The following is a 16,142-nucleotide window of genomic DNA, read 5'->3' as shown; positions in this document are numbered from 1 at the left end:
CCTATTCGATACTAGATCTTCATCCAACTACAGTCTTTTAAATTAGTGGATATCTATACAATCATCTCTCATTGGCTCTTATTGAATCTTATTTATAAGATCTAATAATTTAGGGGGCTTATTGGATATCCAATAAGATAGGGGCTCAAACGGATATCTCATATCCGAACCTCTACTCATCGCAACACCTAACATATATGTGTGACCTTCTAAGCTCAATCTTGATCTGGCCGTGAGTCATACCTATCAAAATTATTATCTTCATAATAATTCACCCGACTCATCAACTATTGATGTATTACGCCACTACGCCGTAGTCCCCGTACGATATAAAAGAATCCAATCCATTGAATATATTTATCCTTAGTTGTCGTGTATATATAATCTCTCATTCATCTAATATCTCAAAGATTGTATTTTAGATAGGTGTTGTTAGGCCTATACGGTTTCTAGTCAAGCCTTGCTGTAACCGGATTTTCCGGGAGAACCCTTTCTCTCTCAATCCGAATGACTTTGCCTAGTGATTTGCTTGAGCAAGATCATATAGGATATTTTTCTCATGATACCGAGACCGGATGATCCTCTATTGACACTTTATAACCCTCATAAGGTTGCTATTACTCTCGACGATCGGTTGTGCTAGATTTGAAACTTCCAAGTCTACAAGTTTGATATCGAAGAGTGGAGTACTCATATAAGATATCATTGATATCTCAAGTCTAAGTATTAGATATACCACTAGAATGATGAAATCGTTGTTGTTGAATCTCGTATTTTGATGATGAAACTACTTGATATATGTTTATGATTTAATCTGCGTTTTGAGTGACGCAGGATGCTTTGATCAGGATGAGACAATTAAAGCAGGAAAATCATGTTGTGCCGGAGGAACATGTCAGAAGATTGGACGTCGGGCCGGTGGATCGGTCGACGTATCGACAGAAGGCTTCGGGCCGTGGACTCGGGCATCGGGCCAAGTAGAGCGGGTATTGTGCCAAGGATATCGGAGTTGCGGAGTCAACTGGCCGATTGGGCAATAGGCCGCAGGAGAGGACGATGCGCCGAAGAATCAGACGAAGCGTCGAGGGACCAATGACATGCCGGACAACTTGGTTAATTGCTTAGGATTAATTGTCTCGATAGAAGTTTTGTTTTAAGTGTGCAGGATTAACTACGATGAAAGATAGACAAGCAGCAGGAGTTGCGCCGGAGTCAAGTTCATGATCACGTTGGGAGTTCGAGAGTTCGACGGAAGTACGGACGGTCGTCGGAGGTTCTGCGAGAACAGATCCGAGAAGTCCAGAAGCTTGCCAAGCGAAGCTCGTCGGAACTCGCCAAGTGGATCGTCGCAAAGTCCAGGAGTTTGCCGGAAGTCCGCAGAAGCATCACCAAGGGTTCATCGGATGATCGACGGAAGTTCGCCGGAAACTCGCCGGAAGAAGCGATTGACGTACCGAAGCAAAGCTGCAGAAATTGTCTTAGATTTAATCGTAGTTAGCACGATGATTAAGTTAGAAATGGGAGGTGATCCCATTAGCTTAATCCTGGGGCAATTGGGCCCCTGAAGAACTCAAGTTGGGTCGAATGGTTCAACCCATTCGAACCCAAGTAGCTGTGGGAGGTGCAACCGCCCAGGCAGGGAGGTGCCACCGCCCAGGCTAAGTCTCCCAGCGAGACTGGGCGGTGCAACCGCCCCAGCCAAGAGGTGCAACCGCCCAGGGCTCAGTCTCCAAGCGAGACTGGGCGGTGCAACCTCCTCTGTCGAGAGGTAGCACCGCCAGAGCTCAAGTTCCGAGCTCTGGCAGGCGATGCAACCACCGAGCTCGGTCTTCGAGCTCTAGCAGAGAGCTGCAACCTCTCTGGACAGGAGATGCACCGCCTGAGCTCGGTCTTCGAGCTCTGGCAGAGTGGTGCAACCACCTCTGGCAGAGAGGTGCAACCACCTCTGGCAGAGAGGTGCAACCACCTCTGGCAGAGAAGAGAAACTTCTCTGGTCAGGAGATGCACCGCCTGAGCTCGGTCTTCGAGCTCTGGCAGGAAGGTGCAACCACCCTTGACAGAGAAGGTGGAACCGTCCGAGCTCAGTCTTCGAGCTCTGCCAGGCGGTGCCACCTCTCCAGTCGAGAGGTGCAACCGCCTGAGCTCAGACTTCGAGCTCTGCCAGGCGGTGCCACCTCTCCAGTCAAGAGGTGCAACCGCCTGATCCCGGAATTCCGGGATTTGATCGTTTTGAGCTCGAAATTTGAATTGGGTTGGGGCCTATAAATACCCCACCCATTCAGCACTGAAAAGATATAGACCTACACCGAAATCTTGATCTTTTCTGTGATTCTAAGAGCTCAAAAGTGTTGTAAAGCCTTTAAGTCTCCTCCTTCTGTTCTTCAAGTTTTCAGTTGTAAAGTGAGGAAAGAAAGGTCTGTAAAGGTTGTCTCCTGAGCCTGTCAAAAGGAGAGAAACTGTAAAAGGGAAGTTTGGCCTTCGCCTATTGAAGGAAGGCCCCTAGTTGACGTCGGCAACCTCGTCGGTGGAGGAAGCCAAAAGTGGAGTAGGTCAAGGCTGACCGAACCACTCTAAATCTCTGGTTTGCGTTTATTTTTGAGCACTTTATCATTACTGCAAACCTCCTCCATTACTACTGCTCTCTGCGCTTTCACGAACAAGTTCTAAGTGCTGTTCTTCCGAATCTGCATTCAGACGTAAATTCGTATTTTCGTACATTACAGTTTACGTTTACGTTTGATTCTGCAGAACTGTCTTCGGTGCTTTTACGAAAGAGTTTCTTTGCAGTTTACACTTACATTTTGATCCTATTGATAACTGCAAACTGTCCTCTACAATTTTACGAACGAGTTTCAACATTTAGACGTAAAACTGCATTTAGACGTAAATCGGCTTTCCTCTCACAATCATCAGTTCTCAGTTCACGTTTACGTCTTGATTTCAACTGCATACTGCTTTCTGCGAGTATACAAACGAGTTTCAAAGTTTAGACGTAAATCTGCGTCTAGACGTAAAACAGCGTTTAGACGTAAATCTGAGTTTAGACGTAAAACTGCGTTTAGACGTAAATCTGAGTTTAGACGTAAACTGCGCTTAGACGTAAAACTGCGCTTAGACGCAAACTGTGTTTAGACGCAAACTGCGCTTAGACGCAAACTGCGCTTAGACGCAATCTGCGCTTAGACGCAAACTGCACTTAGATACAAACTGTGAATCAGCTTTTGCATCATAATAGTTTCTATCGAACGAACGCAGCTTTCGGTTTTAATCGCTGTAAAATTTCCGCTGCACTAATTCACCCCCCCCTCTTAGTGCTCTCGATCCTAACAGTTGTTTGACAATGAGATATTATCAACCATCTAGTATTCCGTGAGTGGATCGATCAATGAACTCATTTCCCAATCGGCACCTTTGTTGTATCCTTAGTGTCCCCACATGAACAACGCATCAGTTTATTCAGTTATCTCAATATCACTCTCGAGTAACTTATGATTATGATTATTTAGAATATATGTTTAAAGATAAATCAATCTCATTATCATGATCTCATTGCGATCTGATTCTCATTACACATATATATGGACATCACAATATATATAACGAGCAATATCAAGTAAAAAAAAGGTCAAATATATAATAAGCAAAAATAGTGTATATCATGTCACATATGTTGTCACTCTCATGATTGGCTTGCGGGACACCTATGACTAGCAACTTGTCATATGCCAAGGCCTTTTGATCTTAACTGTCTTCTAAAGTTGAGTCATCTTAGTTCTGCTTTCAAATGTTTCGTTGAGATAAGGTGCATATATCTCGAAGCACCGTTCAATTTTGGCATCATGTAGGATAAGTTTGAGAGACCCATTGAATAATATGATCTCGATCTTATATTTGCAAAAATTCAAGTCATTGACATCCGTCTAACGAAGGTTTCGTGCCTCTACTCTATGTTTTATCTTCTATGTCGACTCCCTTCATGCGGTTTAGGCACTTTATCAAGTTCCACCCAAATTGGTCCACTACTTGATTTGCATTGAGTTAATGGTGGCCCTCGCACTCCTATTCTATGGGTCAGCCCTTCGTTGAGTCTGATCTCTACATCGACTCTAAGTATGTTTTCATTTAATGTTGTCTTATGTCGCTTTCTTACTTTATCTTAAAATACGTTTACCAACGTAGTACCTCATGTAAGATCATGCGATAACTTCGTATCGCTCATTCAGTTTGTTGAGCTGTATCAAATTGTTGTCTTGAGATTATCATCATCAAATGTACAATTTGTTGCACATGATTCTCCCTTTAGAGAATCATGATTTATACCTTTTGAATATCTGTCTTGTTAGAGCAACTTAACACAAATAATTTATTTATATTAGAATAAATGGTTCCTTCATCCGCCATAAGGAGGAACATGTTCTACTTGGATAGACAAGAAATACCACTCCATCCGATGTTGAAAGTGCTATATGGGTTCTTTCCATTCTCAATAAAGAGAAATCTATCCCGTACAGTATAACTCTTCGTTCGCTATCGGAAGAAAATGTCATCAAATGCGATGTACGTAATTATTATATGACTATTATTATTATTATTTTGATGCATAAGTTTTATAATTAATCGATATATTATTATTTTTATATTAAATTATTAAAAATATATATTTAATTAATATTAAAGATTATTTTTATGATTTTTAAATATTTCTATCTAATTCTTGATATATATTTTATATTATATTTATTTTAAAAAAATTATTATTTTATAATACATCTGAGTCCGGATGAAAGAGATTTTTGGTTACTTACGATCTGATCATTTTTTTTAGCTTATAAAATATTTAGTATGATGAAGACATATCTTTGAATTAAGAATAAATAATAATAATAATAATTTATTATTAAAAAAAAAAAAAAACCAAAGATTTGAAATGCACTCGGTCCGCCATTAATTCTCCCGACATCATCACTACACGAACTAAAAAGCAACCAATGGACGCTTGAAGAGCCCAATAATTCTCTCAGCTTTACCTTTCGGTGTTCGAGCTTGGTTATCTGATTAAAATTCTTAACCAAATGAACAAAATTATTCTCAGCAGACGGGATTGGCTGGTGGTGACATGACTTCAAATCCAAGAAATACTGACAATGATGAGGATCATTTCTAGTAGTCATAGAGGTTTCTGAAATCATTATTATTGTCAACGTTTCCTTTCGATATGATAGAAACAAGGCAAGGGCATGTGAAGATAATTTTCGACTGAACCAGATCCATCATTCATGTTTGCCACGAGGAGAGAGAATGCACGTACTTCACCCACAATGACATATTTGAGAACTTAAATGTTGCTTCATTTATTAGATAAATTTTTTTCACATATCATTAATTATGAAGATAAAAACAATAATAAAAAATTAAGAGTTCAACTCTAAACTTGGGCTAATTATATATTATTATTTATTTAAAAATATATATTAAAATTAGTTATCGCCTTGATATCATTGATCGGGGAGTCAATACGATTTGATCTTATCCCGAAGGCATAAGCTCGTCCTGTCAGCTCATGTGATAGTCATAAGAGGTGGTTGGAGTGGAGGAAGGTCCTGTCGAAGTAATCCCGATGTGCTGCTTGTACAGCTAAGGTGGATTCTAATCGAGGTTATCTAAGCTACCTCGAGATTTTGGGGATGTGCTGAGGTGTATTTTGGCTTTGAGACTGTAGCAAAGGGGCTCGATGTACGTCATTTTGTTAATTTGTTAGGTCGAGGTCAATTAGATTGGAGTCTTTGATTTTCATATTTTGGACATATCTTATTTAGTGGGCTTGTTGTGATCAGACATATAATGTTGGTTGGATTTTTCAACTTACGCGTTTCGAGCACATTACATGCTTTACCTAAATATCTTGACATACGATTATCTTTGTGATAGTAGACCTTTGTCGCCACTACAGCAGGTCAAGTGCTTCCACCAGAATGGGCCGAAGCTCTTGTCGTGATGGCTTTTCGCTTACATTGGGTTGATGACTTCATCATAGCAGGTCAGGAGCTCCGTCATAGCGGTTTTCTCTCTCCATCGTAGCTGGCTGTGGGCTTCGATGTAACGGGCCTAAGACTTCTGTTGTGGGCTCTGTCGTAACAGGCCATGGGCTAAGCTGAAGTGGGCTGTGGGCTTCGTCATAGCGGGCCCAGGCTCCCGCCGTAGCGGGTATACGCTTCCGCCGTAGCGGGCCATGGGCTTCGTCGAAGCGGGTCTTCTACCCGGTCTCCGACAATCCGATGATGTTTTCAATCAGGTCGGGAAGTCCTTGCCTTCTTGCCTTCCTCCTCCAGTTCGAAGATTTGTAGTACAACCAAAACCCTCGGTCGTCGGTGTCCGTCGTGACTTCCCCACGCACCGACGGCACCTTCGTTGTGCGCAGTTGGGAAGACGAAGCCAATCACTGGTAGTCGGGAAAGATTGGATTCACGAGCGACGTATGTCTGTGACGGTAAATTGGTGATCGAAAAACAGATAGCTGGTTGTCTTTCTCTCTCTCTCCCTCTTCTCAGTAATTATTATACGGTGATAGCTGTAAGTTGTTTCTGATTCAAACAAGGAAATTAAACGTCACCGTTGAAATAGCTTCCCATCCGACCCTACTTGCTCATCGCGGACGGTATTGGCGAATGCATGCAGGCTTAGTCGACAAGAATATGCTCTGCCAGAGATTTCTGAATCCTACTCAGATAACATAGAATTTAACTGGCTAAAACACAGCCAGAATCCTACAAGAATTAGTCAAGAATCTAGTGAATAAAAATACACACCATTTATTACTGCATCATGGATCTGATAATCTCAGATGTATCCAAAAATGGCCAACAAACAACATTAACTGGTTTTACAAATGGTCCACTACTCCATAGTAATCGTTACCTAATCCGAGAGGTCGATGAAATGTCTCCTACCCAAAGGGGTATGTCTTCAAGCATTTTAGATGCTTGTTGAATCTATAAATGTTGCCACAAGTGAGAGTGACAGTGGCTACGTGTTCCCTGTAATGCAATCTTATGACGGAATTTTCCTTCCCAGTCCAAAACCAGGTTTCATGGAGCTCCCCTTTCTTCCAGCTGATGTTAACAGTAGTACCACCTCGTGCCTTCAATCCTCTTACAAAACCTGAAGCCCACTTGTCCCGTGGGAGAGCAGGGAGTAAATACAGGTCACGGTCGGTGCTCTGTACGAGCATTTCTGCAATCGCCGCTGCAAAGCTGAAAATAAAATAAATTACAGTATGGTATCAACAAAAAGAAGAAACTTCTTTTGTGACAATAAATTACATCTAACAGTATAATAAACATTTATACCCGAAATTTGCATCAATCTGGAAGGGAGGATGTGCTGTGAACAAGTTGCTGTACAATCCTCCTTCAACATTTGCCTCACGATCAGGATCAACCAAGATAAACAACTGCTTGATCATCCTATATGCATGGTTGCCGTTGCGAAGACGAGCCCATAAAGCCATCTTCCATGTAGTTGACCATCCTGGACCAGCATCCCCTGAAACAATTAACCAAAGCTTAGTCCAAGGAAATTGAGGTTGACATGTCATATCCTCTGATGATCCTCTAATGTATCACATGAATTTTCATTAAGCTTTCTAAATTATGTTCCTTGTGTCACCAAAGACTAGTGCATATCAGTTATAGATGGTCAAATAATTGCATAAAAGGTATGTTGTTGTTTTCCATAATCTATATAATATAGTATGAAAAGTTGGAAACTGTTACTTTCCTAATGTTGTTTCAAGTAGCATTATACTGACCTTTAGCGACGATGATAAAAACTTTAATTTTGTTAATTAGCTATACGCAAGTAAAGAAATAATACATTGAATCAGGCAGGCAAAATTTTAACAGAAAAAACTGTCATGGTGTTCTATTTGTTTTCACCTCTCTTGTAAAGGCTGTTAGCAGCAGCTTTACATAAATCAGGTGTCTTACGAAGTGTTATTGTATGGCCAGGGAAAAGACCAAATAAGTGTGAGACATGCCGATGGTAGACATCTCGATCCTCAAAATCTTGTGCCTGCAATGGCACAAAGACAAGTAGAAACTCAAAACCTGCACGAAACTTGCAATACAAGAATAGATCATTGCAAGAAACACAATGCAAATGGAAAGCAATTAAACTAGACTTGTACTTGCCCATTCTAAGATCGAACCATCTCTAGAAATTCTAGTTGGGGGTAGCCGTGAACGAGCCTTGTCGATCCGCTGGACAAATTCAGTATCAGAATTCCCCAGTACCTGTGATCATGGTGGAAAAAATTCACTAATTGTTGAAAGGATAATAGAAAAAAGATATCCACATGATAGACCAAAAGTGGCATCAATAGATCATAAATCTCCGGGTGACATAGAGGTTTCAAGTCATAATTGCCTTATCGGAAGAGATAACCGCAGAAAACACTTCTCTTATGATGGCCATATCCATTGTTGTTGAATAGCTAACACTGGCAGTTTTACCATCTGGAGCTATAAAAGTATGCTCTGGAGATGTTGAAGGATTGGTTTCCAAATAACCTCCACGGCCTTCAATCAGCCAGTCCAATAGAAAGGAAGCACATCCTTTCAGAAGAGGGTATGCTGTATTTCGTAAAAAGTCCTAAAAATACATGCAAATAGTCAGTGAACAGAATAGCAGTGAATAATCAAATTCAAACAACAAAATACTGACTAATATGCTGTAAGATCTTGGCACTCTTTTCAAACGAGGAAGAAAATATCATGGAAACTCTTTTTCTTCAATTTATAACAACTACCGGAAATAGCTACTGCATATATATCAACTCAAACAAATTGAGGATTCAATGTTGGTCAACTAAAAATTTCAGGCATTCATGAAATATAAAGAGGAATATTATAACTCAGAAAATGAAGGACACAAGTTGTCATACTTTAGTTTAGGTTGGAAGAGTAAACTCAGAAAACAGTTAGATGTCCCATAACCTAGCATGGAAACAGAATAGTAGTATAACAAAAATAAATTCTTTATAAATTTACTTTATCCATTGTGAATCTGTAATGCTCCCACAGATGTGTACAAAGCCAAGCCCCGCCCATCGGCCAGAGAGCCCACACTGGATCGCCAACATCAGGTGATGTTTTTGCCCATATGTCGGTGACTTGATGAGCCACCCAACCACCAACTTCATAATTGACCTGTTTGGACAGATTGAGAATTCACAAGTAATTACATTAAAAATAAATTTTGGTTCAAGAAAACAGATGATTTGGCAGGAGAAAAAGGGCCAAAATAATAAGTGAGTGATACTTGCAAATTTTGGTCTCATGCTTAGTTACCAGCTAAGTGATTTCCAAATGAGTAGTAATGCACACTATTTACATCATAAACATCCTCTTAAGAGTAAATTTTGCAAACTATTCAACTTTAAATGTACAGCAATTGCTTTAAAGCCAAACCTGATTAAGAGTAAAGACCAATGTTAAATGTCACATTCAATAATTTCAGACAATTGCAGGACTCAGAATTCTTATATAAATCTAGACATACATTAATGCAATTGTTAGCATGTAATCTCAATAATGTCTGTAACACAAAAAGCCACATTATCATATAGCACCACTCCCTGCTAAGCTGAGCCTCAAAAGAGGAACATGCTAATAGGCATGATCGAGAGGCTGATGCCCATTAGCATCAGTCTGATCATACATACATACATACAAAACATTATTATCATTCAGATCATATCAATCAAATGTTATGATGACAGTGAGATACATTACAGACATTCCAAGTGTAAGATAGTGTCTCCAAATAAACCACTGAAAGTTTATCCGGAAAAAACATTTCATTGTTCAACCTAATGCTGCTTTTCAAAATACCAAACCATACAGCTTCATATCAGGTACAAAATTATGATAAGAATGACCAGAAATCTTACTTTGGCTGTATTACTCCCATTACGCACAAGAGAAGCCATAAAATCAAACAGCGGTTGTTGGCACTCACTAAGATTGCAAGGAAGAGATGGCCAGTAATTCATTTGCAAATTGATGTTCAAGTGAGGAGCTCCACTGATGGAAATAAAAAAAAGAAAAGTCAACAGTAAGCTTTATAATCATTCATGGAGCAAAGTTGGTGAACAGTAAGTCAGCACATACTTAAGCCAATGTCAATATAATAGACATCAATATTCAGTAAAATTCTTCGTTACACAATCAATAAATAGATCCGTAGGTCATTGATACCAACTTTGTGACCAAATAAAAATCCAAATTCAGATGCAACATACGATTACAAAAAACAAAATCAGCTGAATGGTAAGTTAACATAAGCAAATTGTTTGACTTTTCTTAATCTGTTTCCACGTACTCCGGAAGTTGTGAAAGAAAATTTTCTGAAGGATTAAATAAGTTTTGGCATTTTGTATAATTTAACTTTAGTTAGTCTAGTGGCAGTAAAAAATCAGAAATGCAGCATTTTCTGATGTGCAAAGTAGACAGCACATTTTATCCATGAGCAATCTAGCAAGTTAGATGCGATGTTTTCTTCTCCTTTTAACTTCAACACTATTCTAGTACAAGAAAACAATAATAATTTGCGGTTGTTTAGCAAGTTCATCTATTCAGCTCTGGTGAAAGTTGATTCCGATGGCAAATGAGGATGTTAACAGAGTCAAAAGTGAGCCAACAGCTTATGACATATAACTCTATTAGTGTGCAAGCATATCTAAGTACTTGTAAGAATGAACTCCGTATGGTACCCTAAACATCATAAGTTCTGATGTAGGTAAAACATAGCACAAATAAGCACAAAGACAACAGTAAGACATACTCCCATGCTGGATTAGTATCCTTGTTCCATATTCCTTGTAAGTTTGCAATCTGAGTTCCAGGTCTCGAACAAGAGATAAGCAAATAACGACCATAATGAAATAAAAGTTCTACCAAGGAAGGATCTTCATCATTTGTAAAAGATTTCACTCTTTCTGCTGTAGAAATGGTTGAAGAAGCTGATCTTGATGAATTTCCTTCTTCTACTCTAGGCACATCTGAATCGGATTTATGACCTTTCCGAGCAGACACAAAACTTTCTTCTTCAAGTGCATTTTTAGATTCTTTTGACAGTTGCAAAGTAACACGATTAAAAAGACTTTGATAATCATCCAAATGATGGGTATATAGCTGTGTGTAAGACATGTTCCTAACAGAATTTATTGTATTCCAGGCAGCCGATGTAGGATCCTTCTTTGAATCTGAAGGATTTGTGAACGGCCCTTCAAATGAGGAAGAAGCTGCAAGAAGCAAAATAACCCAATCTGCACCTTCAACTTTCAATTTCCCTCCATCTATTACCTGTACCTTACTACCAACACCGCCACACTGCAGATCAAGAATCGCCGAGAACTTAATTCCACTTGATTTCTCAGATTTAATTTCCCCAGGTGAGGATACTTGCCCGGGGCAACTACCTTCCATGACTATCTGACTTGTCCCGCTTACGCTGGAGTGATGTTCTAATTGGCTGTCTAAATATACCGTAAAGGAAAGCGACCCTGCTTTACTAGCAGAAAACTTGGTGACAACTACTTGGTGAGGATTTGAAGAGAAGTGTTCTCTCGTAAATTCGACATTATCAATGGTATACTTGACATTTACTGTCGCAGTTTTCAAGTCAATATCTCTATAATAATCACTGTATCTAGTAGCCGAATCTCCAAACGCTAGATTGATGTCGCCGAGAGGCTGGTAGATCTGCAGTTGAAAAGAACACTTTTGAGCCAGGATTAATGACAAAAAAATAATAATCTTTTGATTTCTCATCTAGCACACATGACACTCAGGCAGCAAAACTTAATTCTGGCCACTGCAACCATGTTTAACAGCACAACACGAGCAATTAATCCTCGGATCCGAGGACACTTTCTGCTGCTTATCTTCTACGTCTGATTAGCCGTAGATATCTCTGTTTAGAATTAAGATGATTCTTACCGGAGAAAGTTGTCCACTTTTGTTCATCAACAATCCAACATACAAGCAGGGGAAGACGTAAACACCAATAAACAGAATGCATTCCCCATCAGTATGCTAAGGTAGAACGATTAACGTACACCAGAGTGGAGACCAGATAAGCCAAAGCCAGCGGCTGCAGCTGCTGCATAATCTCCACTGTCCACCAGTTTTCTAACTTTAGCGAGCACGGCAGGCGCATCTGGATTCGTATAATCTCCGGGCACGCCCGTCCATAGCGTATCATCTGCACAAAAGATCAGCATCTCCCTGGTTTCAGCTCTATGATCAACCAAATAAAAACAAAGAAACTCATTTTTTAATGTGTAGCAATATTTCAACCGTAGATTATTCTGAGAACAGCAGAAGCCAAAAGAACATAAAGTTCATCACGTTCTTTGCTTTTCGATTAATTAGCTTCGTTAACCTGCGGAAAAAGAAAAAGATATAGGCTTGAGAGAGGCAGGTTACCGTTAAGTTGGATGGTCTCGGAGGCGACGCCGCCCCACACCATGGCGCCGAGGCGGCCGTTGCCGAGTGGAGCCGCGTCGGTCCAGTGCGCCGCCGGCGAGGTGAACACCACCTTGAGCGGTCGCTCCTCGTCGTCCAGGATCCCGGCGGCTGCGGCGGCCCGCCACTCCGCCGCGTCCGCCTCCCCCGGCTGCCGCACCCACACCCATTCCCCCTCCGCTCTATCCATCGCGGCACACGGAGAAAGAGAGGGGATGGAACTGAATTGAGAGTTGCTTTTGGCCCGTTCGTCGACAGCGAGAACACGAAGCGGGGTAGCGTTCTTTTATCTTTTCTTTTTAGTTTGAGGGTTACGTGCAAGCTGATGATTTATACGCCGGTAGAAGCGTTGTCTGTGTTCGGTATCTGAGGCACGATCTTCTCCTGCCTGCGGTCCTGCTGGATTCCGATGTGATCCCGCTCGAGTATAAGTTTCCCTTTCAGCCTCCGTTCACGCCGCATGTTTTTTTGGAATGATGAGAGGTCGGTCTTTCTTAATATACATTAATTATTATAAATAATATGTTATCTTATTTAAATTATTAACTTCCTTTTTATATAGTATAATTAAGGAAATAATTAAGATTGATTTTTTCCTTAATCATATGAAAAATTAGTAATTTTATCAATCAATTAAATTATTAATTGATTTATTTCCTTATGAGTGATGTGATTTTTAGGAAGCAAATAATTTAAATTTTATTTTTACGTGTGAATCATAAGAAATGAATATTACATTTCTATTTTTTATGTGAAATTAAAATAAAATCAATTTTAAAAAATAAAAAAGATAAATTATTATTTGATTTATTTATATAATAAATAATTAAATAATAATAATTAATTTGTAATATTAGAATGATTATTTGACTTTATATCATAATATTTTAATATTATGCTATAATTAAAATGTCAATAGGAGTCTTAACTTTGCATCAAGACATTTATGTTTAGTAAAATATGAAATCGACGTGTGATGTGTTTCATTCATCATAATATCTCACAAAAAAAGGTTCTCTTCTCTTAAGAAATTAGCTAAGGATATAGAAAACTTTTCTTATTTGATTTTTAGAAAAAAATGTCAAAAAGAAATTTCAGTATAACGTTAATTGATTTATTTCCTTATGAGTGATGTGATTTTTAGGAAGTAAATAATTTAAATTTTATTTTTACGTATGAATCATAGGAAATAAATATTATATATTTTTTTATATAAAAATAAATTTAAAATAAAGAAGATATATTATTATTTGATTGATTTAAATAATAATAATTGATTTGTAATGTTAGAACAATTATTTGACTTGATATCATAATATTTTATTATTATGCTATAATTATAAATGTCAATAGGAGTCTTAACATTGCATTAAGACATTAATGTTTGGCAAAATGTGAAATCAACGTGTAATGTGTTTCGTTCAGCATAATATCTCATATAAAAAAAAAGGTTCTCTTCTCTTAAAATTAGCTAAGGATTTAGAAAACTTTTCTTATTTGATTTTCAGAAAAAAATGTCAAAAAGAAATTTCAGTTTAACATTAAATATTAGATATTTTTTTCTCTCTGAGATAAAAAAAAATAAACTTCTTCAAGTTATTTTTGATGGATTTTAGTATATTAAGGTAAACAAAAAAATTACCTTTTCATATCACGTTTTATTCAGTTATTTTCATTATGATCAAATAACATATGTTACCTTTAGACTTATGTATGACAGTGCACTAATCGGATATCGCAAAATTATTATTATTATTATTATTGATAATAATAATAGGACCGTTTAACTTGTTTCACTAATTTAATACAAGATGTAGAGGGTCAATGGGCCAATGGACAGGCTAAGCTTTGACCGAGTCTTTTCAAACCATATCTTTGTTGGGTTGAAGTGATCATATGAATACAAAAGAAGAAATATTACTTAAAAAAAAGGTCAAACAAATGTGATAACTATATTATATGAACAAAAATTGTGATAAGTGATAAAGAAAAATCTGGATGGTGCAGATAAGATGGTGCAAAATCTTCTATATTGAGAATTTAGATAGGTGTCTGGAACATAGTTATAAATTCATTTATCATGAGAATTAGGTGCCTCAAAAACCCATACACTACTCTACTTTGAGTTACCACAATAATCCATCTACTTGTATAAGTTTGATGTGATTTTTATTTAAAATCTATTTATTTTTTCAAAGTGGTTATTGAGACTAATATTTTGAGTTTCTAGATGCATACAAGATGTATTAATATACAAAAATTATTATTTAAAATATTCTATCATCATTCATAGAGTTCTTTTAAGGATCCATGATTTTAAGTATATGATATTTCAATATAACTTGATCATAGCCAACGTTATGTGATTGACATCTTAGTATCATATGGTCGACACCTCAATATAACTTGGTTGATACCTAGTGCTATGTGATTGACACCTGCTGCATTATCATAGATTTAGCTAGTTTTATATAACTCGTGTAACGTCCTTGCGTGTCCATCCACAAATGATCAACCTTCCTGAAAACTCTTATGATGCCTTAAGGATCTAAAAAAAAGAAGACATATTAAATGAAATGTTTAACTTGGGATCTTCCAAGTAATTATTTCATAATATAAATTTCAAACATAGACTTTATAAGCTTTGAACGATCATGTGATCACGACTAAAAGTCACGATAAGTATCTATATGATATTATTATGGAATAAAACAATGAACTAGCCTTAGACATTATTCCAAAAGCTAATCCAATCATGTGTCATCAAGTAGCTCTTAGGTGCTACTATGATATTTTGTACTTATCTATGAAGCTAGAAAATCTCCAAAATGATTACTTATATAGTTTATTTTTGGGTAGTTTTATCTCTACGCGATGATTGCACACAACCTGCATTTACATATCTAAAACAATCACAAAAGCCAAATAAAATGAGGCTACCAAGCCTACTATAAATCCTTTATATGTTGTAGAAAGCATAAATAAAACCGAAAGATATAGACATACATGAGCACTACATCGAACACATTGTTTATAGCTTTATTGCCTATTTCATTTCTTAATCAGATACTCTTGCATTGACCTAAAGTCTCATATTTTTAGTTATTTTGATGAGAAACTTATTGACACTAGTGTTACGAAGTTTTATGGCCTCTACTTTTAAGTTTTGTCTCAGTACTTAGAGTTTGCATTTGTATTCTTCACCTCCTTGACCTTTTCTTATGACCATATGCTCTCCCGTAATGAGAGCAAGAGATCGACGACTCTACGAAAGTCCTACTCTACAGTACCATGATACTACCATACCCATGACTATATTATATATCATCTCACATATATATTCCTTTCTTTGTAATCGATTAATCTGCCTCTATGGTGTTATTACACTTCTTTGAGTCCACCAATATTTTAACCGATGCTTGGTATAAAGTAGTTAAGTCCCTCTAGACCCATCATCACTTCCTCGTCTATTTCGACCACTTGCTTTGATATCTTTATGTTCTTCGAGTAGTTTCCCTTGGTCGATGGAAAGATAGACTCTAACTCTTACATATCGTCGATGGAAAGATAGATTGTAACTCTTACACATTGCCTTTACCATCATGTTATAGGGCT

General features: G+C 37.9%; 1 protein-coding gene across 1 annotated transcript; it reads right to left on the bottom strand.

Annotated features, from left to right (window-relative positions):
* Window positions 1-6,921: 6,921 nt before the first annotated feature.
* Window positions 6,922-12,784, bottom strand: LOC135650897 (alpha-L-fucosidase 2-like). The gene is made up of 10 exons (XM_065170575.1): window positions 12,489-12,784; window positions 12,119-12,264; window positions 10,843-11,762; window positions 9,950-10,082; window positions 9,048-9,206; window positions 8,425-8,649; window positions 8,190-8,291; window positions 7,935-8,070; window positions 7,347-7,542; window positions 6,922-7,250 (listed from the first exon to the last, which is right to left on the bottom strand). Exons 1-10 carry the CDS (start codon window positions 12,715-12,717, stop codon window positions 6,944-6,946), a joined length of 2,553 nt encoding a protein of 850 aa, XP_065026647.1. The 5' UTR covers window positions 12,718-12,784; the 3' UTR covers window positions 6,922-6,943.
* Window positions 12,785-16,142: the final 3,358 nt, after the last annotated feature.

Source organism: Musa acuminata, chromosome BXJ3-10 (assembly GCF_036884655.1).
Source record: "Musa acuminata AAA Group cultivar baxijiao chromosome BXJ3-10, Cavendish_Baxijiao_AAA, whole genome shotgun sequence".
Classification (NCBI taxonomy): domain Eukaryota; kingdom Viridiplantae; phylum Streptophyta; class Magnoliopsida; order Zingiberales; family Musaceae; genus Musa; species Musa acuminata.
This window is presented reverse-complemented; position numbering and strand designations above follow the sequence as displayed.

Bases quoted from the DNA above. Each gene is read 5' to 3' on its own strand.
- LOC135650897 (XM_065170575.1), bottom strand. From the start codon at position 12,717: ATGGATAGAGCGGAGGGGGAATGGGTGTGGGTGCGGCAGCCGGGGGAG. The intron at 12,265-12,488 runs GTAACCTGCCTC...TCTTTTGTGCAG, and splicing joins CGAGACCATCCAACTTAACG to ATGATACGCTATGGACGGGC. The intron at 7,543-7,934 runs GTGAAAACAAAT...TAATTGTTTCAG, and splicing joins TAACAGCCTTTACAAGAGAG to GGGATGCTGGTCCAGGATGG.